This window comes from Chrysemys picta, chromosome 20 (genome assembly GCF_011386835.1).
Source record: "Chrysemys picta bellii isolate R12L10 chromosome 20, ASM1138683v2, whole genome shotgun sequence".
NCBI classification, from domain to species: Eukaryota; Metazoa; Chordata; order Testudines; family Emydidae; genus Chrysemys; species Chrysemys picta.
The window spans coordinates 22,032,683-22,058,921 of record NC_088810.1 but is presented as its reverse complement, the minus strand read 5'-3'; the positions used below and the strand labels follow the sequence as shown (position 1 = coordinate 22,058,921).

Sequence of the window (26,239 nt, the reverse complement as noted above, 5' to 3'; positions counted from 1 at the left end):
TGGTTACTGCAGGGTCCTTCACCAGCGCCGGCCATCCCAGCTGCCTTGGCTGTTCGTCTCACCATGCCCCAGGCGGGCCGGAAGCTGCCATCTCCATCGCTATTTCCCTTCCTCCCCCATCAGGGCCTGCTCCCCTCGCTCCTGTCTGGCCGGGCCGAGAACCGCCGGTGAATTCCTGTCCGGCATCTCCTCCCCGACCTCCTGCTCCCGTCCTTTGTGCTTGGAAAACGCCTTCGTGTTCATCTCCTCTCCTGACTGATTTCTTAGGGGATCTTGTGCCGCAGAGACGGGGGCTGGACTGACACCCCAGCGAGACCAAGAGATTTCCACAGATTCCCCAGATTGGGTGCAGCAAGTGCTTGGCTTCCTGCCTACACACTGCCCTGCAAAGGGGCAGCCGGAGGACCCCTCTCCACAGCAGGAAGGAGACGCAGTGCGGCCCAGTGGGTAGGGCACCAGCCTAGGAATCAGGAGATCTGGCATCCAGTCTCCCAACTCTGCTGCGTGCCCTTGGGCAAATCACTGCCCTTGTCTTTCTAGAGTGTAAGTTTGTGCAGCACCTAGCGCACTGGGGCGCTGATCTCATTTGGGGCCTGGGGGCGCCTCTCAGATCAAGCGCCACCCGGCCTGATCCTCCAGATGGTCTGGCTCCGTTTGTCAGTGGCCATCTTACTGCAGCACCAAAGCTCCTGGTGCCCGCGTGATCACCGGCTGTGTTTAAGTGGGTTACACTGGTGTGTCTGTCCTGGCCATCCCCTTGTGGGCAGAATCGGTCTGGATATGATAAGCCCTACATTGCTAACAGCACCTCCTTGGAAATTCCCAGCAGCAGCGGGGCTAGAACTCCGATCCAAACGCACAAGCCCCTCTCCCCTGGGTTAAGAGAGCAGCTCCCTCTCTCCCGACAGCAGTGGTAGGGCTGTTACCTGCCGATAGCCACTCGAGGGTCTCTCCCACACGCTGCCCTTGTGCTGTTACATTACAAATCCATCCCCCGAGGAGAGACACCGTTATTGCTTTTAATAAAACAGACTTGATATTCAGTTCTTTTTATTGCTATCATTAGTCTTCTCTGTAGCGTATCCTGGTGCTTCGGTGACAGAGGCCCCTGCTGCTCCAACAGGCCTGTCTGCAGTCAAAATCACCGGTGGCTCATTTGGCTTTGAGCCGGGAGAGGACAACCTAGGACCGCCTCGTGCTCCCGTAGACTGGACCAGAACTCAGGTTCCCCTGAGCCCCCGCAGTGGATTTAGCTACAGCACTGTTAACTGTGCCTGAACAGCCCATGGGGGGTCTCTAAAGACGCTGCCGTCTACGGAGATAGGCAGGTGTTGCGTGCGGAGTTCTGTGCAGACTGTTAGGAGAGACCCACCCTGTGCGCTCTCCTCGAGACTTTACCTTCGCTCTTCTTCTTGATCCAAGTGATTGCTTGTATTGCCGTAGCCTCTAGCAGCCTCGGCCGTGGACCAGGACCCCTGGTGCTTGGCGCTGGACAAACCCACCCCGGACAGACAGCCCCTGCCCCAAAGATCTAAAGCAAAGGGCCCTTCACACGGAGGATGCTGGTGCGCTCTTGTGGGTGGTGAGCACATGCTAAATGGTGTCGATGCTGCTTCCCCAGGTCTGGCGATTTCACCCTGCCGGGGATCACCCCTCCCGCTGACAGCGGGTCTTCTACGGATTTCAGCCCCTCCCAGGCCAGAAAGGGGAGGGGGAAGATTTGCTCCCCCGAGAACCTCCAGTAAGAAAAATGCTTTGGCTTGTGTCTCTGGAGGCTGCCTCCCCCTCATCCCTCCTCTGCTTCCCTCACACCGCTCGTCCCGTGAACTCCAGGGGCCTGAGCAGCTCCCCCCACCCCCGCTGGAGGATACAACCAGCCCTGCAGCTGAGTGGCAACGATTCAGGATCCTGCGGGAAACGGGTCCCAGGACTCCTCCGACGCCATCAGAAACCGGTTTCCCCTCGCGCTTTCCACTGCCACCAGCAGGCCGGTCAATGCAGCGGCCTCTCCGCAAACCCTGCTGGAAAGGGGCTTGGTTACACTCTCCATGCAGCCTGGCCCTGGAACGGCCTGCATGCATCCTATCTCTGCCTCTCTCCCCAAGCCTTCCTTCTCCAGCCTCCGCCTTCTTCCCTCTCCCATTCCACTCCCCCAGCCCGCTGTGTCTTCCCCATCTGGGGTCAGCCGTACCCTGCCTTTCTAAGGCCAGGGCTTTGTGGCCATTAGGGGCAGGGTCTCCTAGATGGTCCCTTGTCCCTTGAACATCTAGCCTGTCCTGGTGCAGAGCCCATGGCCCAAAGAGACCCCCCAAGGCTCTCACCAGCTGGGGGCGCTGTGCCTCCGAGTTCCGCTTCTCACCTAGCGGCGAGTCAAAGCCTTTGAGTGTCTCCTAATGCCTCCCTTGGATTGGCTGAGCAGAGCACAGGACACCTGGGTCCTATCCCCAGCTCTGCCACTGGCTTACTGTGCGGCCCCTGGGCAAATTCCTTCCCCTCTCCAAAAAGGGGAATGAGGTGGGTGAGTCAGCGTGGGGAATTTCCAGGTGCAAATCCGAAGCGAGGGGAGTTGCTCAGTGTTGCTGCTTTCATGTTAGACAACAGAAGGAGCTGTTTGAGTACAGGGCTGGGAGCCAGGACTCCTGGCTTCGCTTCCTGTCTCTGCCATTAACTGATCCAGGTCGAGCCAACAAGTTGCCTCAGTTTCCCCATCAGTAGAAAGGGGATAAGAAAGTTAGCCTCTCTTACGGTGTGGGCAGTTGGGAGACATAGTTACTGTCTGTAAAGAGCATTGTAACAACACCTGCCCAAATGAATCCTGAGCTGGGTTTGAACCCAGAATCTGCCCGAGAGGCGTCTAATACTTGAGCTCCAGGAGCAGCTCCATTAGCTGGCAGCAGTAATAGGCTGTTATCCTCTAGGGTGGATCAGTCACTAGAAGAAGATGCAGCACACACTTCACAAGTGGGTTAGATTTGAATCCAGGGGGTTGTGAAGATAGATACTTTAACGACGGTGCGGCACCCGACGCTGTGGTGACAGGGGCCATTCTAAAGCACCTTAGACGGAAGTCCATTATAACCCTCTCCGTGGGGTGGATCCGTGCATCTCTGGGGAGTGCCTGGCGCGATTCTTTGACATCCGCAGACGGAGCCTAGCGAATTGCAGCATCTTAGGTATTAAAAGGCAGAAGGGAGAGGAGGAGAAGCCAAGAATCTGTCGGGGGCGGAGGGAGGTAGCCGTGAGGGGAAGGGACAGCTTGAACGGCTGCATCCGTGTGGGGATGCAGGGATGTGATGTGGCACCGGCATTATGGAGCTGCCGCTCCAGGAGGGGAAAAAAAGAAGACAAGCAAATGGGTTTGTTATTCTTCTTCTTGGGAATAGCCAGCACAGCATGTCCCCTCCATCTGCCGCTCACGTGAGCAGCCAGGGCCACTGTGGAAAGAGGGGGTGGCCCCACCACCGCTGAGGTCTGTCGCACTGACATGTTCTCTTTGTGATCTACAGATCAGAGCGTTTCCCCCACCGCTGAGACCCAGCCACCTTTGGATGGTGGCAGCTAACAGCACACGACAATACCTCAGCTCACTCAGCACTGGAAGGCAACTGCCTCTGGGACGCAAGGTGGCAGCTGTTTAACTGGGTGCACAAGGATTGGAATGCAGCCACTTCTGGGGTGGCACACAGCAGCGGTTTAACAGCCACGCTGCACAACAGTCGGGGTCAGGAACCAAGGAGACTCTTGTAACTTACTGGCACAGCAGGGTGGAACGCTGGAGGCAGACTGGAGTGACCCATGTTAGAATTTGCCCCAAACTCCAGTACTGACACCTCGGCGTAGGCAAAAGGTGCAGCGTGGCCTTTAATACTCCAGCACCTCCTAATGCCCTGGTGTGCCAAAAGGATTTCTCAAACATCTCTCCCCTCACGTCCCAGCAGCCCTACCTGCACCATGCAAAAAACCCCACTGCTAGCAAGAGAGCCCAGTTGTTCTGTTGCTGTGGGCGGGGTGGGGCATTCTGGGCGGAGCTAGACCTCATCGCATTCCCCTATAAAAGTGGGACTCACGGTCACATCTACAGTGCACAGCAAGCCTGGGCTCTGACTCAGATTTGAGCCCCCAGCCCCCTTTCTGTCCACACACGAATCAGTCTGATTCACATCAGCAAGCGCTCAGGACCTGGGTCCTAGAGCCCTGGTGGGGGAGTGGGTCAGAGCCCGCGGTCCAAGCCCTGCAGTGTGGACTCAGCTCAAGTCACAGACCTGGTCTGCACCATGCAGTATGGACGTGTTAGCACGGTTGTGGGACCCGGGTTTGCAATGCAGCGCGGACGCTCCAACACCGAGTGCACACGCCCAGCTCCCACGCAGACCCGGGTTTGCAATGCAGCGCGGTCAGGGCTAGGCCCAGACCTCCAGCATTCCCAAGCCCAGCAAACTCAAACGGTAACAGCAGCTCCTCAAATCGATGGACGCTGTCCCCTGCCACATAGGAGGGGATACACCCTTCAGTGGCCTAATGGATCAGGCCTCGCTCTGTCACTTATCTGGTGTGCGAATCACGGAGCCTCTGTTTCCTCTCCCTCTTTGGACTGTAAGCTCTTTAGAACAGGGACCGTCTCCCTGTGCACAACAACGTGCTGATCTCAGCTGGGACACACACTGCTACAGCACAAACGATTGTAAGCCGGGTGCACATTGAGCCCCGGGAGATAAAGCGTCCTCACAGATCGCTGCAAGGGGGTGAGGTTTCATTGCGGTGCAAGGATACAATAGAAATAATCATAGGAAGGTTGCATCACGCTTTCTCTTGCCGTAATGCTCTGAGGACCCTGATGTACCAACTGCAGGATGAACACGAGCCCCCTGCCCTAGAGAGCTTTCTCCCACATTGCAGCAGGAGTTCATGCCCGCAGCGTGTAAATGCAGTGGGGGCGGGGGGCGGCTGGGGCCTTGCACTGAACTAGAGCTGGGTGGGGAAGCGTTTTCCTGTCCTCCAAGAATTTGAAATTTTCTCCATCCTGAATCAGATGGAAAAGTTGACTTCACAAAGTTAGGAACCAAAAATGCAACGGGGTCAACCAAAAGGTTTGGAGAGGGACGGAGGGGAGCCAGCAGGGACCCCCCCACACACACACACACCCCTTAGCCCTGGAAACAAAAAGTCATTTTGCCCTACAAAAGTGCAACTTTTTTCATTTCAAAACTGTGTGAAATGGGACATTGACAATTTGGAAAGGTTCTCCCCCCGCCCCCCGCCCCAAGTTTATGAAATGAGAAATTCCTCCAAACTGACCCTTTCCCTCCAAACACTTTTGGCTTTGACGAGTCGGGGTTTTCCGACGGAGAAACATTTCACCGAAGGATTCCTGCCCAGCTCTGCGCTGAGCCCCGCGTGGCTCCTCACGGCACAGTGCCACGTTTCTGACAGTGGAGGGCAGCAAGAAGCCACCCAAAATCCACACGCCAAGACTCCAGCCTGCTAGAGTGAAACTGCGGCCGTGCACTGGGGCTCAGGGCAGGCTGGATAGGACCCTGGAGATAGCTGCTCTGGGCCCCCGAACGCTGGCTGTTGTAAAGGCTGTTTATTATGGGCATCAGACCCATCCCGCAAGTGGGAGCTCATCCCAGGCCGGGTCTTTCCAAAGGGGGAGAGAGGCCAACCCTCCCCCTTCCGCCCTGCTGCATAGTAATGGGCCGCGGGATTCAGGGGGGTGGGAGAGCAGGCTCCCCCCAAACCAGAGAGAGCCGCAGCCAGATGCACACCACTGGCGGGGGCACCAAGCCATCAGCACTGAGCCCCCCCCAACGGATGCGACCTGGTGCATGAGGGTGCAGAGCCGCTCAGGTGTGGCCCCCAAGCCCCGCCCTCCAGACCCGCATGGTGCTGTGACCGCCCATGCACCAGGTCCGCAAGGCCCCGGACCCGCCTCCAGTCATGACAGGGGCCACGGGGCCAAACCTGAACAGGCCATGGGGAGCCAGCGCTGCTCCTCCTTGCCACTGCCATGGGGCCAGCTCCTGCATCGGGGCTGCCTCCCGCCCTGGCCCTTCCAGCAGCCCTTGTGCCCTCTGCTCTGCCCACAAGCCTGGCTTAGCCACAGCCCCACGAGCTGCAGAGTGCTGCACGGGGGAGCTGGCCAGGAGCCCAGGGCAGCACCATGTGAAAAATCTCTGGGGTCATCCCTGGACCAAAGAGCCACAAACTTTGAGCCGTGCACCCCGATCAGACCTTCAGAGCTCGGCCTGAGGGCAAACCACCAGTCCCCACAGCCCACGGGGTTGGGATGGATCCAGACACTGCAGCCGGAGCCCATCTTAGCTGCTTCTCACCTCCTCCCCTCCTTCGCCCCCATGCCCATCCCCAGCTTTAGGCCAGGTTCTTGGGGGATCTGCTCAGGTCCGCCCCTAAACCCCCCTCCCGCCTCTATCGCGCACACACCCACCACTCAGCCCTGGGACCCCCAAGTCCCATGGAGGTTCCAAACTCGCCATGTCCGGCCACTCTCCCTGCTGGGCCCAGCGCTCTCGTGGGTTGGCGGCGGGAAGCGGGTTGGAGACTGGGGGCTCCCAGCGAAGGGGATGGAGAGCGGAGCCTGTGAGGAGACGCGTGGGAGGCACAGAAAGGTGCTGCTAACCGCTGATGAGTCAGCCAGGTCCCAGAAAGCTTCTGAACCCAGAGGCCCCGTCTGCAGCTGCTCCTGGGGTCAGCTCTCGATCACGTGCTGCGCATAGTTCCTCTCTGCAGGAGATGCCGCAGCCTCAGATCCCTCCCTGTCTAGGCACAGAGGTAGCTTGTGTTAGTCTGTCTAGTGGCTGCTGTTCTAGGGGGACTCTGTTTCTCCTCCCTCTGCCTTGTCTATTTAGCTTGGGAGTTCTTGAGAGAGCCGCTGTGCGTACACATAGTAAGCGACAGTCCCTGCCCCAAAGCCCTTACAATCTAAATAGCCAAAGAGAGGACGGGGAAGCAAAGGCCCAGAAAGGGGATGTGGGAACAGAACCCAGGCATCCGAGTCCCTCTCCATTGGGCAACACTGCCTCCCAAAGTGCTGGCTTGATGGCTGTAGAGGGAATGATCCCAGTGTAACCGAGAAGGCTGCTGGGAAAAACGTTACTAGAACTTTGTTGTTTTAAGCCTTCTATTTTATTAGGCAAGTGAAAGACGATCCCCAGCAACATTCCCGACCATATAAACCCACACCCGTCTGCAGCATAAAAGAGAGAACACAATCCAGCTTGTATGTCGCTGACAGCTTCAAAGCACCAGCAGGTGAGCTCTGATCTGGCGCACCTGAGTGGAATTACGCAGGCTCCCAATCTAAACAAATGCAAACAGCTAGATCAGCAGCTCTCTGATGAACCCAAATGAGAGGAGGGCCCTGATATGTCAGTTTCACTGCTCTATTACTGGTACTGGGAGCAGCTTTAGGCCCCAAATTAGGTCAGGACCCCTTCATGCCAGGCACTGTACGCACATGAGAGTTTCCTCGGGCCTTGAAGAGCCCAGTCCATCTAAGTAGCCAAGACCAACCAAGGGAGTAACAGGATCCCCATTTTATAGATGGAGAAACTGAGGCACAGAAAGCTGCCGCTTCCCCAAGGCCACCAGGAAAACCACAGACGAGCCAAGAAACGAGTCCAGAGCTGCATTCCAGTAACCACAAAAATTCACTCCCCTTCTTTTATAGGCTCCCCACCTGCATGACCCCTGGAGGGGACGTGCGGCAAAGCAAACTGTCCTCATCTGGCACCCCCTGCTGGGAGATGCTCAGGCCCTGCAGGGCTTCACTTTTTCTCAGCCCTCCGGCCAGGTCACTTACAGCCCCCCCAGGGTAAAAGAGAGTCCCATAAACAAGAGTCCAGTGGCCTTACATCAGGTCTCCAGCACCTGGGTCTGGGCTCTGTGGTTTTTACATCCTGTTGTCCCAGGGCTTTCAAGGGTCCTTAGACCCTTATGCCAGGGGGCTTTGCACCCCCTTCACTGGGTTCCAGCCCAGGGAAACTGTAGCAAGCAGGTAAGGTGCAACCAGATCTCCAGCTTCTCCTCACTCTCTCACACCCATCATATTCTCATAACAACTGTGAAACTCACCAGAGTCTGGTCAATTTCCCTTGCCACAGGGGTGGGAAGCTGCCTGCCTGCAGACTCAGGCAAATGACGCTCCACCAGGGCACATTCGGAAAGTTTTCTTTACAACCGTAAGGGGTAGATGCATAATTTTTTTTAAAAAAGCAAAAGCTGAGATTCTGCCCAAATAAAGGGGCCTCTCTGATCCCTGTGGAAAACTTCCCACTCCCCAGGATCTTACAGGCGAAACGATTTTTCAAGCCCCTGATATTCAGAACCTTTAGTTTGGGCTTCTATAGTTTCTGGGGCGGGTGGCGGGGTAGGAGAGAAGAGGGTAAAAAAAAAAGCTAGAAGGAAAAGTGAACAGAACTGTCTGGACAATCAGCAAAGCCTGGGCTTCGGTTTGGGAAGCCTGGGAGTGCTTTGAGAATAGCATGTTTGTCCCCAGGCTGGATGGGAATGGCGGTTCCCATTAATGCTATAGCCCCCACCATGGAAGAGTTGTTGGGGGGTTATGGGGAAGTAGCCAAGCACAGACACAGACTTAACTCCTGTCTCCATGTGTCTCTGCAGAGGTGTTAATGGGCCACTCTACCCTTATGCTAAACACCTTGCATGATGCTGTGAGGGGGGAGGACACCTTTCCCAGCCTGAAGAAGAGCTCTGTGTGGCTGAAAAACTTCTCTCTCTTCCCACCAGAAGTAGGTCCAATAAAAGACAGATATTAGCTCCCCCCTCCCCTTGTCTGTGTGTGTCCTGGGCACTCCCAGCCAAAGTGAAATGAGGGCAAAGGGGTATCCTGTCCCTTTAAAAACACAGAGCCAAGGCCTTCCTCCCCCTGCCCCCCCAAAGGATGCTGGGCTGGAGCTAGAGAGGGGGCCTGTTTTCATGTGCAAGAAAATGGGGGTTCAGGGGACTTCCATTGCTCTGCAGGGAACAGGGTGAATGGGGGAGTGGTGCAGAGTGGGGGAGGGGCTGGCGGAGCCAAGATGAAAGTCTGACACCCCCCCATCTCCTCTTCCCACCCCTCAGTGCAGAATTCCCTACCCCCATGTCCAGGATTCCCCCCCCACACACACACACACATTTCCCTTCTGTCAAGAATCCCCCCAACACACATCCAGGATCCCCTCCCCCACCCCATCAAAGCCCCCCCCCATCAAGGATTCCCCCTGCTGATTCGAAGATTCCCCCCCCGCCCCGTCCAGGACCCCCCACCTCCAGAATTCACCCCTCCTCTCGAAGATCCCACCTCTGCATCAGGGATCCCACTCCCTGCCCAAGTTCTGCCCACCCCATCCCTCTAGGACCCCCCCAAATCCAGGATCTTCCCTCCCCCTGCAACATCTTCTGTCTCTGTTCAGACTCTGCCCCGTGTTCAAAAAACTCCCCCCGGCCACCCCTACATCTCTATGATCCCCTCCCCCATGACAAGATTTCCCTCCCACACCAAGATTCCCCCTGCCCCCCAAAAAGTCAGTTACCCTGTGTCCCTGTCCAGAATCTGACCCCCATGTCAAAAATCTGTTCCCCCCAACAGCTCTATGATCCCCTCTCCCATGTCAAGAATTTGCTCCCCATAGCCTGAATTTCTCCCCCCCCCCAATCAATCACCCTCTGTGCCTCTGCCCCCCCTGTAAAAAATATCCCCCACCTCTATGATCCCCTCCCCATGTCCTGGATTTCCTCCCCAAGTCAATGACCCTCTGTGCCTCTGCCCCCCTGTAAAAAATACCCCCCACCTCTATGATCCCCTCCCCATGTCCTGGATTGCCCCGCAAGTCAATCACCCTCTGTGCCTCTGCCCCCCTGTAAAAAATACCCCCACCTCTATGATCCCCTCCCCAGGTCCTGGATTGCCCCCCAAGTCAATTACCCTCTGTGCCTCTGCCCAGAACCCCCCCGCCCAGTCAATCATCCTCTGCCGAGAATCTGCCCCCCCCATGTCAAAAATACCCCCCCACACACACTTCTATGATCCCCTCCCCCATGTCCAGGATCTCCCCCCCGTCCATCACCCTCTGCCTCTGTCCACATCCCCCCCCCTTTGGCCCAAGTTACTGGTGGGTTGTTCTGAGAGCTCCCCCCCCCCGGCCCGGCCAGCTCCTCAGCCCCCCTCCCCCGCTCGCTCCCAGTGGTTCCCTCCCCGCCTCGCTCCATCCCCTCGCTCCATCCAGCGCCACCACTCCGGAGCGCCAGGCAGAGCGAGCCCGGAGCGAGCCAGCCGGAGGGCCCCTTGCGCCGGAGCCGTGGAAATGGTTTGGCGGCGGCGCTGAAGCCGGGCAGGGCGCGGAGAAGGCGAGAGACCCCCCCCGCCGCCCCCCAGCTCCGCGCACCGGACCCCCTGATCCCCCCCTGCCCCCCACACCCCCCCAGCTCCCGGGCCAAAGGCGGGAGCATGCGGAATTTGCGGCTCTTTCTGGTCTGGGTTGTGACTCTGACTGACACGCAGTGCCAAGGTAAGGGGGGGCCCCGCGCCCCCACCTCTTTTGTGTCCCCGCGCGCGAGGGGGGGGGGCGAGTTTGCAAGTTGTTCGTGGGAGGATGGGCGAGGGCCGAAGGAGCGCGGGAGGGGGGGCGAGATGGAAAGATCCCCCCCCCGATCCCCACTAACCCCCCCCCCAATTCCTTCTGCAAACGCAGCAGCCGGGCCTGATCCTGGTGTAACTTCAGTGGCTTCGCTGGAACGGCTCCTGATTGGGGGGGGGGGGTCGGTAGCCCTCCCCCCAACCCCACTTCTTTCATGGGAAATCAGGGGGGGAGGGGGAATTGCATCTTCTTGGATCTAAAGCTGGGGGGGGAGTTAAGGGGGGTTAAGGGGGAGCCGCTTCCAGTCCTCCCCCCCCCGCCCCGGTGTAACACTGGTGGGTAGCCTTGGTTGTTGCCCTTTTATTGATGTATTTGTGTTGCTCAGAGAAAAGTTTTGTGGCAAAAAGAGCGGGGAGGGGGGGCCCGGAAGGCTGAAGGGGGAAAGTGAAGGAAGAGAGGGAGGAATGGCAGAGAGGAGAGTCACACGGATGCCAAGGAAGGGGAGGAGAGAGCGGGATGGGGAATGTGGGGGGAAGGGCAGGGGAGAGGCTGCGATTTCAAGTTATAAAGGGGGGGGTCCGAACCGTGTTTGTGCAAGTTCTGCGGGGTTAGCCCCTCGCGGGGTGCATGGGGGGGCTGCTTTCCCGGGAATCCCCCCCCCCCCACACACACACACACGCTGGGGAGCGGCTCCCAGGCCAAACCGCTGGCTGGAGAACAGCTGGGGCTCTCCTGGTGGAAGGGGCATTCCAGGAAAGGGGAGCCCCTGTCTGGGAAGCCTGGGAGTCGGCATTAAACCTTGCTCTGTGCCCACTTGCGGGAAGCCAGGGGTGGGGGGGGCTAGCTGGACTGGAGTCCCGGGTGCCCCCTCCTCGATCCGGGTGGGGACCCTTCCTGGGATGCCTTGTGCTGATGTCGCAGCAAAGGGAAAAAAAGGGGAATCTGTGTTTGGAGCAGGGGCGTCTTGTCTGTGACTCCTAGCGAGATGTGTGGGGCAGGGGAGCTGGGGTGTGTGGTGGGATCTCTCCCTAGGGGCAGGGTTGTGTGTGGGGTAGGGGAGCTGGGGTGTGTGTGGTGGGATCTCTCCCCAGGGGCAGGGTTGTGTGTGGGGCGAGGGAGCTGGGGTGTGTGGTGGGATCTCTCCCCAGGGGCAGGGTTGTGTGTGGGGCAGGGGAGCTGGGGTGTGTGGTGGGATCTCTCCCCAGGGGCAGGGTTGTGTGTGGGGCGGGGCAGCTGGGGTGTGTGGTGGGATCTCTCCCCAGGGGCAGGGTTGTGTGTGGGGCGAGGGAGCTGGGGTGTGTGTGGTGGGATCTCTCCCCAGGGGCAGGGTTGTGTGTGGGGCAGGGGAGCTGGGGGTGTGTGGTGGGATCTCTCCCCAGGGGCAGGGTTGTGTGTGGGGTGAGGGAGCTGGGGTGTGTGGTGGGATCTCTCACCAGGGGCAGGGTTGTGTGTGGGGCGAGGGAGCTGGGGTGTGTGGTGGGATCTCTCCCCAGGGGCAGGGTTGTGTGTGGGGCGAGGGAGCTGGGGTGTGTGGTGGGATCTCTCCCCAGGGGCAGGGTTGTGTGTGGGGCGAGGGAGCTGGGGTGTGTGTGGTGGGATCTCTCCCCAGGGGCAGGGTTGTGTGTGGGGCGGGGGAGCTGGGGTGTGTGGTGGGATCTCTCCCCAGGGGCAGGGTTGTGTGTGGGGCGAGGGAGCTGGGGTGTGTGGTGGGATCTCTCCCCAGGGGCAGGGTTGTGTGTGGGGCAGGGGAACTGGGGTGTGTGGTGGGATCTCTCCCCAGGGGCAGGGTTGTGTGTGGGGCGAGGGAGCTGGGGTGTGTGTGGTGGGATCTCTCCCCAGGGGCAGGGTTGTGTGTGGGGCGGGGGAGCTGGGGTGTGTGGTGGGATCTCTCCCCAGGGGCAGGGTTGTGTGTGGGGCGAGGGAGCTGGGGTGTGTGGTGGGATCTCTCCCCAGGGGCAGGGTTGTGTGTGGGGCAGGGGAGCTGGGGTGTGTGGTGGGATCTCTCCCCAGGGGCAGGGTTGTGTGTGGGGCAGGGGAGCTGGGGTGTGTGGTGGGATCTCTCCCCAGGGGCAGGGTTGTGTGTGGGGCAGGGGAACTGGGGTGTGTGTGGTAGAGGCGGAAAGGGAAAGATTCCCCCGGCTAAGGGAGCAACTCAGCCTCCTTCTGCAGATGTCTCAGCTCCCCCAGGAATGCCTGCGCCTGGAGATTTCTGGCAGATAAGGCTGCTGGGGGTTGTTTATCTAGCTGGTCGCAGGGACCTGTAGAGCTAGACGATTCAGGTCTGGTCCTTCCTTGCAGACAGAGAGCTGAGCTGCGCCTCAGAGAAATGGAGGGGCCCTGGGCTCCCACTGGAAAGTAAGAAATCCAAGCCCTGCCAGGGTGGGTGGGGGGAACACGTCCCCTCTTCTGATCTTGCCCGGAAGGTGTTATTGCTGTTTGTCGCGCGGTCCCACTCAGCGGGCCGGTTGTGCCAGGCGCTGCGCAGAGGCAGGAGAGACGGTCCCTGCCCCAAGCGCTCACAGTCCAAATAGGACAAGACCCTTAGGCCCATTTTACAGAGGGGGCAAACTGAGGCCTAGAGAGACTTGCCCAAGTTCCAGGCTAGTGCCAGGCTGCCTCCTTCCCAGGTGCTGGCTGCTTGGCGGGCACATGAGTTGGCTGGTTCTGGGGGTCTGCGTTGCGGGACCACCACCTCCTCTTGGGGCGAAATAGATTCCACCGAAGGCGGGGCTGGAGGGGGATGAAACACCTGTGGGGGCCAGTTTGCAAAGGGCCCTGGCCCTGCCAGCGTCCCCGTGCTCTGGATACAGAGGCCTCCAATGCCTGCCGGTCCCTCCTGCTACAGCATTCATTTAAAAAGGGGTGGGGGAGCGTTGCTAAGATGCTGGGAAGAAAATGAGACAAACAGGGGTTTAGAGGGGGAAAAAAAGCCTCTTACACTGAAAGATCAGGCCGGGGGGTGGGTCAGGGCAGGATAAATACGTCTCATCCTCCACCCCCACCCCCGTTGCAAGACTCCGGGAACCACCATGGGTCTTTACTTCAATGGAAGGAACAAAAGCTACAGTTCCCCCCCCCCCCCCCCCAAACTGTGACATGTGGATTTAATTGGAGGGAAGGTGGCGGGGGGTGGGGGGGAGACGGTTGCAGGAGAGAGCAGCAATATTTCCCTTTTTAGAAATATAACTCTTGGAAAGCAGCGTGAGGGGGGCAAATGGGCTGAGTCTGATTTACTCCTGGGGAGGATTTGATCCAGAGGGTGGCAGGGAAGCATACCCCTCGGGGAGGCGAATGGCTAAGCAGGGCTGGCGATTTAGGAAGCAGGATTCTGGGAAAGAGGAGGCTTGGCGATCTGTTTTGATTCCCTTTCGAATTAACACCCCTCCGCCCCCCCGTTTTTCTCCCTGCTCCCCACGGCTCTGCATGACACCAGGGGAGCCACTTGGGTTATTTTTCCAGGGTTTGCGGGGTGTGCATGGGGATTCTTGTAAGTTTCTTTCTCTTGCCGACTACCTCCTCCTTTGGAAGCTGTTTGGATGGGTTGGTCTGGGGCAGGAGGGGGTTTCCTTCAGGGTTGTTATCGGGGAGAAACGGAGCAGCGATTGGGGGTTGCAGAGTGATTGGGAAAACTGTGATCTCCCCCCCCCCCCCCCGAGGAGATTTATATAAATGAGCTTGATAGATGGAGAAGGGGGGGGGAAGTGCTGGAGTATTGGGGGGGGGGAGAAAGGACGGGGGGGGCGAATCTGTGCCATTCATGTGGTTTGAGCTCACGCACACACACACACACACAAAGATGTTGAATGGGTTTCATCATTCTTCATTTCTCACTAAATAATTTTCTGTATCTTATCTAAATGAAACCCATTATTCTTCCCCCCATTTCAATCACTCGCTGTGATTGTGCCTCAAATTGAAATATTTATTCATTTTCCGGGTGATTCTTTATCCCTTTCTCTCTGTGTGGGTCCCCCCCCCCCCTTCCCTTCCTTTCAGGGAAGAACAGCAAAATTGCAATAGCAAAGACTACAGCTAATCAGGAGAAGTGTGTGTGCTTCGGGAGGTGGGGGGTGTCAACCCATGGGGGTGGGAAGTGGCTAGGGCAGAGTTTTGGCTAGGGGAGGTAGAGAGGAGGAGTGTGCTTCATATTGCTTGGAAATATTGGGGGGGGGGGAACGTGCTTCCCAAATCCCTCCCCCTACCAGAAACACATGCATAAAATGCTTTGATCTTGCACCCCAGATGGCAGCTAGACAGAAGGAAGAGGGAGTGCTGCCGTGCAACAGGGCGAGCTATAGTAAACTGGTCACAGATCCTTTGTCATGTGTCACCGCCCGGGCACTTCACATCCTGCAAGGGGGAGGAGGAATTGGGAGTCCAGGACTCCTGGGTTCTATCCCCAGCTCTGGGAAGGGAGTGGAGTCTAGTGGGTAGTGCAGGGTGGTCTACGTGTCAGGACTCCTGGGTCCCTTTTCTGGTTTGCTATGTGACTGTCTGGCCTGCTTTCCTTGCATTTATAGGGCGGCCGCTGGGCTGTCTGTGAAATAGTGATAAACCCACCTCCGGGGGGGCTGTGAGGTCTTAGTCAAGGTTTGTGATCCCCTGCCACAGATACCCGAGAAGGGAAAGGTTACAAAGAGCTCTCACTCCCATTCAGCGTGGGGTTTGCCACCTTCTCCAGTCCCAATGAACAAACGTGTTCCTGTGCCTTTAATCCCTATCCCATCCTTCATGACCCCAGACCTGGCTTCCCAGAGCAGGGACCAGGGCGCCGTCCCTGGCCTCAATTAGGACAGAATCGCTAGGACTGGAACATGCCAGGGTAGATCCTTGGCCACCGAGAGTGAGAAAGAAAGAAAGAAAGAGGTGGATAAATTCTATTGATCTTGTTGTTTATTCTGGTAACTGTTTTCATCAGCTAGTGAGTACATTACTGGTGAATAATATTTTCATTATTCAGTCCGGTTAGATAGATAGATAGATAGATAGACGGACGGGGTGTATGGGGATAGCTAGATAGATGGGTGGATTGGGATAGATAGATACACATGTGGGGGGGTGGATGGCTGGCTGGTTAGAAGAGGGGTATCTATGGGGTAGTGTGTATTGCGATGGATGGAGCGGGATGGCTGGCTGGTTAGAAGAGGGGTATCTATGGGGTAGTGTGTATTGTGATGGATGGAGCGGGATGGCTGGCTGGTTAGAAGAGGGGTATCTATGGGGTAGTGTGTATTGTGATGGATGGAGCGGGATGGCTGGCTGGTTAGAAGAGGGGTATCTATGGGGTAGTGTGTATTGTGATGGATGGAGCGGGATGGCTGGCTGGTTAGATGGAGGGGTATCTATGGGGTAGTGTGTATTGTGATGGATGGAGCGGGATGGCTGGCTGGTTAGAAGAGGGGTATCTATGGGGTAGTGTGTATTGTGATGGATGGAGCGGGATGGCTGGCTGGTTAGATGGAGGGGTATCTATGGGGTAGTGTGTATTGCGATGGATGGAGCGGGATGGCTGGCTGGTTAGATGGAGGGGTATCTATGGGGTAGTGTGTATTGTGATGGATGGAGCGGGATGGAGCTGGCTGGTTAGATGGAGGGGTATCTATGGGGTAGTGTGTATTGTGATGGATGGAGCGGGATGGAGCTGGCTGGTTAGAAGAGGGGTATCTATGGGGTAGTGTGTATTGTGATGGATGGAGCGGGATGGAGCTGGCTGGTTAGAAGAGGGGTATCTATGGGGTAGTGTGTATTGTGATGGATGGAGCGGGATGGCTGGCTGGTTAGATGGAGGGGTATCTATGGGGTAGTGTGTATTGTGATGGATGGAGCGGGATGGCTGGCTGGGTAGAAGAGGGGTATCTATGGGGTAGTGTGTATTGTGATGGATGGAGCGGGATGGCTGGCTGGTTAGATGGAGGGGTATCTATGGGGTAGTGTGTATTGTGATGGATGGAGCGGGATGGAGCTGGCTGGTTAGAAGAGGGGTATCTATGGGGTAGTGTGTATTGTGATGGATGGAGCGGGATGGCTGGCTGGTTAGAAGAGGGGTATCTATGGGGTAGTGTGTATTGTGATGGATGGAGCGGGATGGCTGGCTGGTTAGAAGAGGGGTATCTATGGGGTAGTGTGTATTGTGATGGATGGAGCGGGATGGCTGGCTGGGTAGAAGAGGGGTATCTATGGGGTAGTGTGTATTGTGATGGATGGAGCGGGATGGCTGGCTGGTTAGATGGAGGGGTATCTATGGGGTAGTGTGTATTGTGATGGATGGAGCGGGATGGAGCTGGCTGGTTAGAAGAGGGGTATCTATGGGGTAGTGTGTATTGTGATGGATGGAGCGGGATGGCTGGCTGGGTAGATGGAGGGTGTTCCTAGGAATGGATAATAAAAGGGATATATATAGGGGTGGATCAGATATTACAGAGCTGAGGGCAGTATAAGAATCTATATATGTTGTTAGATAGAGGGGTATTTATGGGGATGGATAGACAGATGGACAGAGAGGTGGGAGTGCAGATGGATGGACGGATGGACAGAGGAGTGGGGGTGAGGATGGATGGATGGACAGAGGTGTGGGGGGACGTATGGAGGATGGATGGACAGAGGGGTGGGGGTGCGGAGGGACGGACGGACGGACAGAGGGGTGGGGGTGCGGATGGGGGATGGATGGACAGAGGGGTGGGGGTGTGGAGGGACAGACGGACAAAGGGGTGGGGGGACGTATAGAGGATGGATGGACAGAGGGGTGGGAGTGCGGATGGACAGGGGTGGGAGTGCGGAGGGAGGGAGGGACGGACGGACAGAGGGGTGGGGGTGCGGATGGACAGAGGGGTGGGAGTGCGGAGGGAGGGAGGGACGGACGGACAGGGGTGGGGGTGCGGATGGACAGAGGGGTGGGAGTGCGGAGGGAGGGAGGGACGGACGGACAGAGGGGTGGGGGTGCGGATGGACAGAGGGGTGGAGGTGTGGAGGGACGGATGGACAGAGGGGTGGGAGTGCGGAGGGACGGAGGGACGGACGGACAGAGGGGTGGGGGAGCGGATGGACAGAGGGGTGGGAGTGTGGATGGATGGACGGACAGAGGGGTGGGGGGACGTATGGAGGATGGATGGACAGAGGGGTGGGAGTGCGGAGGGAGGGAGGGACGGACGGACAGAGGGGTGGGGGTGCGGATGGACAGAGGGGTGGGGGTGCAGAGGGACGGATGGACAGAGGGGTGGGAGTGCGGAGGGACGGGTGGACAGAAGGGTGGGGGTGAGGATGGATGGACGGACAGAGGGGTGGGGGGACGTATGGAGGATGGATGGACAGAGGGGTGGGGGTGCGGATGGACAGAGGGGTGGGGGTGCGGAGGGACGGGTGGACAGAAGGGTGGGGGTGTGGATGGACAGAGGGGTGGGAGTGCGGAGGGAGGGACGGATGGACAGAGGGGTGGGGGTGCGGATGGACAGAGGGGTGGGAGTGCGGAGGGAGGGACGGACGGACAGAGGGGTGGGAGTGCGGATGGACAGAGGGCTGGGGGTGCGGAGGGACGGATGGACAGAGGGGTGGGAGTGCGGAGGGACGGAGGGACGGACGGACAGAGGGGTGGGGGTGCGGATGGACAGAGGGGTGGGAGTGCGGAGGGACGAGTGGACAGAAGGGTGGGGGTGTGGATGGATGGACGAATGGACGGGGTGGAGGTGCAGACAGACAGACAGCGGGCAGAAGTGTGGATAGATGGTCTCTCCCCCGGGGAAGCAGGCAAGGAGCTGGCAGGACGTGGTTTCAGACCTGTGTAGACTCCGTGCCTGCGGAGAGCTCGGCCCCCCGTGTGCGTGGCTGCTGCGTTGCCGGCTCCCTTCCCCCCTCCGTGCCAGCCGCCCCCCGGCGAGCGGCAGGTAAATATTGTCAGCGCTGCGCGGGCGGTAATAGCAGTTTGACTGCAGATTGATTAGTGCTGTGTAAAAACTCGGCGCCCGGCGGCCCCCCTCACTCACCCACGCATGCCGGCTGCTGCCTGTGCCACTTCCCTGCCAGCCGCCCTGACCTCCAGGGGCCCCCTAAAGCCCGGCCTGCCGGCTCCACGGGGCAGTTGGGGGAGCAGCTGGCATCGGGGTGGGGGTGGCTATAGGGTAAACACTGTGCTGGGGCAAATGGCTTCCCTTACCCAGCGTGGGGGCCAGCACGGGGTTGAGGAGGGAGAGCCCCCCCCGGATGGTTGAAGTCTTTAGGGACTGGAGGAATACAATGCGGGGTGGAGGGGTGGCCCTGTGCGTGTCCGTCTGTCTGCTCGCTCTCGCCATATCCCCGTCGTCCTAGCCTGCTCTCAGCCTGCTGGCGGTGTGAGGGTTAAAGGGGCATCTTGTCATGCCCAGTGTCGATTTCCTGGTGTGTGTAGGGGGAAAGCGATGCCCCACAGCCCAGCCCCTCTCCCTGGGGTGGCCCACTTATGGGGCACGCAGGCTGCAAACGTTCCCATCTCTCCGTCTCCTGGCGGCTTGGCAGGGGCTGGCCGGGCTGCTCCTCGGCCCCCCTGCCACCAGGACGTCGCTGTTCAGCTCCACATCTCCCCTTCCCCCATCCCTCTGCCCAACGCAGCAGAGAAAGAGGAGGAGGATGAAGGGTTTGGTCCCCTTGTCTTGTCCTCTATGTGTGAGCGGCCCCAGGGCCGGTTTATAGCTTCCTGCTGTCCTGTCCAGCCCCAATAACCTGAACTGACTCCTGGCCGGGGACTCCAGCCCGGTTCCGCTGGCTGCTCTGGAACGTAACCCCCGTGTCTCTGACTCCCACCCCCGGCAGCCTCTTCTCCTCCCCCTCTGCGGCTGCCCCACGGCAGGCCTTTCTCCCCCCGTCCCCGCGCAAATGTGACACGCCACCCGGCTGGAACCATGAGCCCGTCTGCCTTTCCAGATCAATTCCCTCCATTGCAGGCAGTCGTTGCCATGCCCGGGCTCTGAAAGCAGCAAGAGGGAAATGGGGGGGCTGCAGGAGAGCTGGATTCCTTGGGGCGGATGTGCCAGCCCCGGGCATAGCTGGGAATAGCCTAGGTTTTCTGGGAGCCAGATGAGCACCTGTCCACTAGGCTGTGCTACCTTGTGCAGAGGTGGTAAAGCCCAGATCCCTAGACCATTGTGCGGGGGACGGTACGGGCAGTGGGGGGGTCACATGGGCCTGGCTGTGAAAGGGGAAGCCCCTCCAGAAACCGGGCACAAGCCAGACTCCAGGCAGGCTGGGCACCGGCAAAGCAAAGCAGGGTTAGTGGAGCCGAGGGAGGGGAGATGAGAGGCAGGGCTGGCCAGACAAGCACTTCTGGGAGGATCGCTCTGCTTGGGGAAATGAGTGATGGGGCCCAGCTCCCTCCGCCCTGTTCCATTCCAGCGGCTCAGGCCCGTGGCTCACTGCAAATGCAAACTGTCCCTGGGGATCAATGGGCATCGGACCCATCCATGCCTTGGACTGGGGGATCTCCCTGCACACCGCAACTGATCAATCCTCACCTCCAGCCACATAGGGCAGGGGCTGGTACGATCAGCTGCACTTTCCAGGTGGGGAAAGTGAGGCATGCAGTCGGGGAGTGATTTGCTCCAGGTCACACGGCAGGCCAGTGGTGGAGCGAGAAATGGAACCCAGGAGTCCTGGCTCCCAGGCCCTTACTCCGACTACCTCCCCACAGAGAGCTCAGCGGAGTGGCTGGTCCCTGAGAACCCATTGCTAGCCCTGTCTTTCGCACACTCCACCGGCCTGCCGCCGGCCGGCCGGGCCCAGCGTACTGGTTGCAAGTGACTCTTGGGTAGGAAAGCCAGCAGCTGATGGTAACAAAATCCACTTGCTGTCGAGACAGTTCTCCCTGACTCCTGGGAGGGCAGGGTTAGAGCCCACAGCCTCACAGTCCAAAAACACAGGGCTTGCCCATTTGAGTTAAGGGTGCGCTCCCTCAGCTAGCAGCGGTAGCAGGCCTCTTATCCTGTCCGTGGGCAGCCACTAGAGGGCGACCTCCAAGTAGCCCCCGCTGCCTGCTGCCACCGTCTCCCCACACTCCCTCAAGCTGTGCTCCATTCAGCTCCCTGAAGGATCGTGCTTTGCGTTCCAACAAGCCGAGTGAAAAAAACCAACGTCCCCCAAGCAAAACTGGGCTGAAAGGGGTGAGATTCCCCCTGCTCTGGGGCTGAAGACACCCACCCATGGAACCTCCGAGCACCGCAGGGTTTCCACCCTGAAGCTGTCGCCTGCCCCCCCTGCCGACAACACCCCCTTCCCCAGCTCTCTCCCCATGGGATGCTTCCCTCCCCCTCCACCCCAAGCTCCAGGGCTTCTATAGATCCTATAGTTCCCAGATCCTGCTGCAGATGTCTAGTCAGGACTCCCTGGGATCAGCCCTGCTCCAGCTGGTGTTAGCCCCCTGTCTTGTTCCTCAGGGCATTGGGGCCTTCAGCCCGACAGCTCTCGGCCAGCCCCAACCCTTGGGCTTCCGCACTGGCCCTCTGAACAAGCCAAGTCCAGTTAGTGGGTTCTTTGGATTCCAGCAGATGCAGCCTCGCCTGATCCTCTTGCACAGTCGTATGCAGGTGGGAAACGCTGCCCCCCAGGACGTTAGGGTTTTGCATCATCTTTGCACTGTTGCAAATGAGCGATGTTGCGCCGTTAAAGCTAATGCAGATTATGCCGTTGATTTCAACGGGAGCAGGATTGAACCATTCAAAGGGTCCTCCACCCTCGCGTGTGAAGGCACAAGTTGATTGTTCGCCCTCCTCCATTCTTGCGTGGCTGTGAAATCGCTGCTGCGCTCCACACCAGAGGTGGCTGCCTTTCAGCGGTGGGAGAGCAATCCCCATGCAGCATGGCTTCATGCTTTTAAATAGCTGCTGCGCTCCACCCCAGAGGTGGCTGTCTTTCAGGGCTGGGTGATTGATCCTTGGACAGCGTTGCTTTGTGCTGTTAACCAGCTGCTGCATCTTACCCCAGAGGTGGCTGCCTTCCAGAGGTGGGGGAAGCAATCCCAGCATGCAGCGCGGACTTTGCAAAGCATGTTGGGGTCGTGAGATTGCCCTTACTCCATAGGGCACAGGAGGCCGGATACCAGCTGCAATGGCCCCCTTTCGCCGGGGAACGGACTGGTGGCTCGGAAGTGGCAGGAGGGGATGGGGGGACTCAGAGCAGCCGGGATGGCTCAGTGCTGACCCTGTTCTGGAAGGGAGGATTAGAGCTAATGGACAGCGTGTCACCATGGCTGTGTGGGGGCTGACCCAGCAAATTCCATCCCCTGCCTTGAGTCCGAGATTTCTTGCTCTCCTGCCCATTTTAATATCCCAGGGAGCCTCCTTTCCCACCCACATCTCCAGCACTCAGCCCCTCCCAGCCCCTCCACTCAAAGCCACTTAGGAAATTGGGACCCTGAGTGAGACCAGCCGGGGCACGCTGGGATTAAAGGGCTTAAATCCCGGCGGGGGGGTTGGAGCCAGCCAGCACTCCGGGGTGAGGCCACTGTAGTTCCCGGCAGCAAGGGTACGCTCGGGGGCTCCGGCCCTCGCTCACTCCCCTGGCCCAGTGCTCTTGCTCCCTCGCTTCCCTGGCAGGGTCCTGTCACTCGACCTCTTGTTCCCCCAGCTCTTCCTCCCTTGCGCTCGCCTCCCTGGGCTGGCGCGTGTGTTTGCCTGGGCTTGCCCTCTAGCTCGCTCTCCTAGGCTATCGCTGCGTGCATTGGCTCGCTTGGGGCGCTCTTGCTCTCTCTGTCGTTAGGCCCTGTTGTCAGTCCAGTGGGTGGCTTTGCAGCCTCTCCTGCAGGGCTGTGATCTCCGCCTACGATTCCTTTTGGCTGAGAGGGCAGGGAAAGAAACGAAGTCGCCTTGAGACCCAGTTTGATCAGTAGAAAGGGGACCGATTGTGGCGAAGTGTGTGTGTGTTGGGCGTGTGCATGTGCCACCCTCTATTGGAAGGAATCTGAAATGTCCCCCTATGTGTCATAAGCCCTATAGTGCTACCAGCTAGGGGAGATTCCCTGCTAGCTCCAGTGCTAGACCTCTTTTCAGCGTAGACTTGCTGATACCATTTCGGGGGAGTCCTTGCTAAGCAAAGGTGGGAATTGCTGTAACAGCCCGCCAGGCGAAGAGCTCCAACCTCCTAAGAGACCCAGAGTCCTTGCCCCGATTCTGCAGCGAACGCAGGGGGCGGTCGCCGTTATAGCCGGCCTGAGCCCCAGAGCCGTTTGTGAGGGAAGGTCAGAACAAAGGCTGGCATCTCAGGAGTTCCAGGGGCCTTGGCCCCGCAGCGGACAGGACTGGGCTGTGGTGAATACAAAGGTGATTCTTTACTGAGGCTGCTGGAGGCAGACCGCCCCTGTGATCCTCTTTGGCTCTAGATCCCAGCCTGCAGTGCCTGTTGTCACCCAAATGGGGCCGCTAACTGCACTTTGGGCCCCGCCCCGCCTAGGATAATGGGCGTCAGCAGAGGAGCCCGGATTCCTGGGTTCTGTCGCATCTCCCTTGTTCTGGAGGCTGAATCCCAACACGGAGGTTGGGGTAGGGTGACCAGATGTCCCGATTTTATAGGGACAGTCCCGATTTTGGGGTCTTTTTCTTATATAGGCTCATATTACCCCCCACCCCCTGTCCCGATTTTTCACACTTGCTGTCTGGTCACCTTACGTTGGGGACGCAGCGAACAGAGAGCAGGGGAGTTAGCAGCTTTGAGGTCCCTTCCCTGTTCTCTCCAAATCAAGCCCTCTGTTGCTCCCTGGTTGTCCCAGCCTATTCCCTGGGTTGCGCCCGGGGAGATCAAGATTGGCGTGCAGCAAAAAGCCACCACCGGCTCCCATGCGCCGTGCAGCCCGGCGGGGAAGGAGCTAGCAAGCCGTGGGCATCTGCAGGCCTGCCGTGCAAGGCACGGGGGCGGTGGGAAGCAGGGAGAGTAGAAGTGCCGAGCCCAGAGGCTCCTGTCGGGTTGTGAGCGGCGCTAGCAGGCTCCCCCCGGGCCGAGGCTTGGGGAAACGTGACTTTCCCAGAGTAGAAATCCATGTAGCATCAAATATCGTTATCCCCGGGCACGTCAAGGGAGGGAGCGCGGGCGAACGAGGAGGCCAGCGCAGAGCGACACGCGTCGTGGGCGTGGCTGATCAGCCGGGTGCGAGGAGGTGCCGCGGGAGCTAGCAGCTTGCAATCCACTTCCCCAGCTTGCGGTGAGATTCCCTGGGCTCCCCCTCCCACCCCCCGCACATACAGCTGTGCCACACAGCACAGGAACAGGCAGAAAGCCGGCGGGGTGGATTTCTAATGCCGTTAAATATTAATAATGCTTTGCCCTTCTCTGGCGCCTGCCAGCTGGGGAGATCAAAGCCCTTTGCAACCATTAGCGAATTTACCCAGGAGCTGGGTAAATATTTACAGTTGGGGAAACTGAGGCACGGGGAGGGGAAGTGTCTTGCCCAAGGTCACCCAGGGACTCAGTGGCAGAACCAGTACTAGAACCCAGAAACCTTGCCGCTTCCTCCGGCACCCGCATGCTGTAACCACCAGCCCACATTCCCTCCTGCAGCGGGGAGTAAGACCCAGGAGCACAAGCTGGCGGGGAAACGGTTTTCACATCCTATGAAAATGCTGGAGATTTTGAAGAATTTTCTGGGACCTTTTGGAATCGTTCATGAAAAGCCAGAGGGAGAAAAAGACCCACCCCAGGGCAGCCAAGCGCCTGGTGATTGGACGCTGGGTGGGACCCAGTTCAAGTTCTGCTCTTCCTGACTCAGAGGATGGACTGGAACCCAGGTGTCCTGTGTCCCACATGGGAACACAGATGCCCCCACGGGACACGCCCACCTAGGAACACACACTCGTTCGTGCCCCCTTGCACATGGATACGCACCGCCTCATGCCGTGGCTGCATCCTCGTAGGAGGCGACGTCTGTCCGGCACGCGGCCCCCCCACTCCCCCACTGGCTGGCGTTTGGTGCTGGTAACTCAGGGATTATAGCTAACTCTCCATAAAGATTCCCCTAATTGCTTGCCTTACCTCAGGTTTTATCATCAAAGCATCCGTTATTCCCTCTCTAGCCTCCTTTTCTTTTTATTATCTCTTAATTAATCACTCTGGCTTTCACACTTAGCAGATAATTACAGTCTCCTGGGCACACGGCTCATTTTCATAACCTCCTGCTCTGAGTGGAGAGTGGGCGGGAGAACAGAGGGAAGGCGAGAAGAAGGGATGGAGGAGAGGAAAGTGGGGGGGAAAGAGGTGAGGTGTAATAGATTGGCCTTCTCTGCTATCATGTCTCCCTCTACAGGCTGCAGCTCACAGAAGATAAGGGCTCTACTACTGCTGCTGCAGCTAACAGGGATCCCAATCCACACACTTGATCCAAAGCCTCCCTGAAATTAGCAGATTACCATTAGTTTGATGGGCCCTGGGCCAGGCCCTGCAGCCAGAGGTCCCTCAAGTTCTAGCCTGGGTGTGTGGAGGGTGGGATGGGGGGGAAAGAGAAACGTGAGCCAAGGGAAGATGTGGGAAGGGTTGCTGGACCAGCACAGGCCAGGCAGAGACTGTTACCCAGCTGCCTGGACAAACATGTGGGTGAGCGGGAAAGAAAAAGGGGGAGAGGCCGCCTTGAGAAAGCAGCCCCCCACCTTAGCTTTGTCCCGCCACTATTCAGAGGGTCCAGTCCTGCCTGCTTCCCAAGAAGGGCAGGCAACTGCCCAGGAAAGTTCTCAGCAAGTCCAGGGTTAGAGGCAGCATGGCCTAGTGAGTAGCGACTATCACGACCTGCTCCCGAAACTGCATTTTCTGTCAGCGTCAGCATCCCAAACACCAGACCTGGTTGGTTGGGAATTTATTTTTATTTTTAATTTTGGGCCAGAAAATGCAGATTTGTCTAAACCGAAACTTTTCACGGGAAAGGGGAGGGCCCGACACACACAGCTTGGAAGTTAGCAGAACAGTTTCAAAATGAAAAATCCGGGTTTTCCCCGTTCGAAATGGCGGTCCGCTTTGAAATGTCAGCTCCTTCCCGTTTGGTTTTTTAAATTCAAAACAGAAAATGGTTGAAAAACCCGAAACAAACATTTCAAAATGAGCTGAATGCCTTTTCAGAGCATGAACATTTTTGCGATTTCAACTTTTCGTCCCACTTCAGGATGGGAACATTTTTTGCAGGTTGGGAAAACCATCTCCCCTCCCCACCCCCCTCTCCGCCAGCTCGGCCAACTCTAACAATGCAGAACTGGTGTGTGTGGGTCAGACAGATACAACCTAGTTCTTTCAGCCTCAGACCTGGGATCTCCTACCCTCCGGCCTGCTCTGGACTAGTTCTTGCAAAGCTCGCCTTTTGTCAGGGTGTACAGCCATGCTTCATTTTGTCTCCTACGAACATAACCCTCCACTTTTCCCAGCATAGGGAATGTCAGCTCCTTGCTCAGATAACTTCTACCAGTACAGCAGCAGGGCAGATCAGAAGAAGGAGCAGTTTGCATTGACCCTACGCTGGTGTAAAGGCTGCTGGGCAAGGGAGAATCCAACCCAGACTCCCCAAGCCACGTTAAGCCCCCTTTTCCTGGCTCCGGCTGGGTAAAGAGGCCTTAACGTGCATCCGAAGAAGTGGGCTGTAGTCCACGAAAGCTTATGCTCTAATAAATGTGTTAGTCTCTAAGGTGCCACAAGTCCTCCTGTTCTTTTTGCAGATACAG

The 26,239-nt window shown here is 58.1% G+C and overlaps 1 protein-coding gene across 1 annotated transcript in view; it reads left to right on the top strand.

The window, feature by feature from the left end:
* Positions 1-10,214: 10,214 nt before the first annotated feature.
* KIRREL1 (kirre like nephrin family adhesion molecule 1) overlaps positions 10,215-26,239 on the top strand; it is an 81,078-nt gene continuing 65,053 nt past the window's right edge. The window contains exon 1 of the mRNA XM_065574581.1: positions 10,215-10,526. Coding sequence (XP_065430653.1) covers positions 10,466-10,526 — 61 coding nt within the window. The 5' untranslated portion in view covers positions 10,215-10,465. The remainder of the gene's footprint in view (positions 10,527-26,239) is intronic.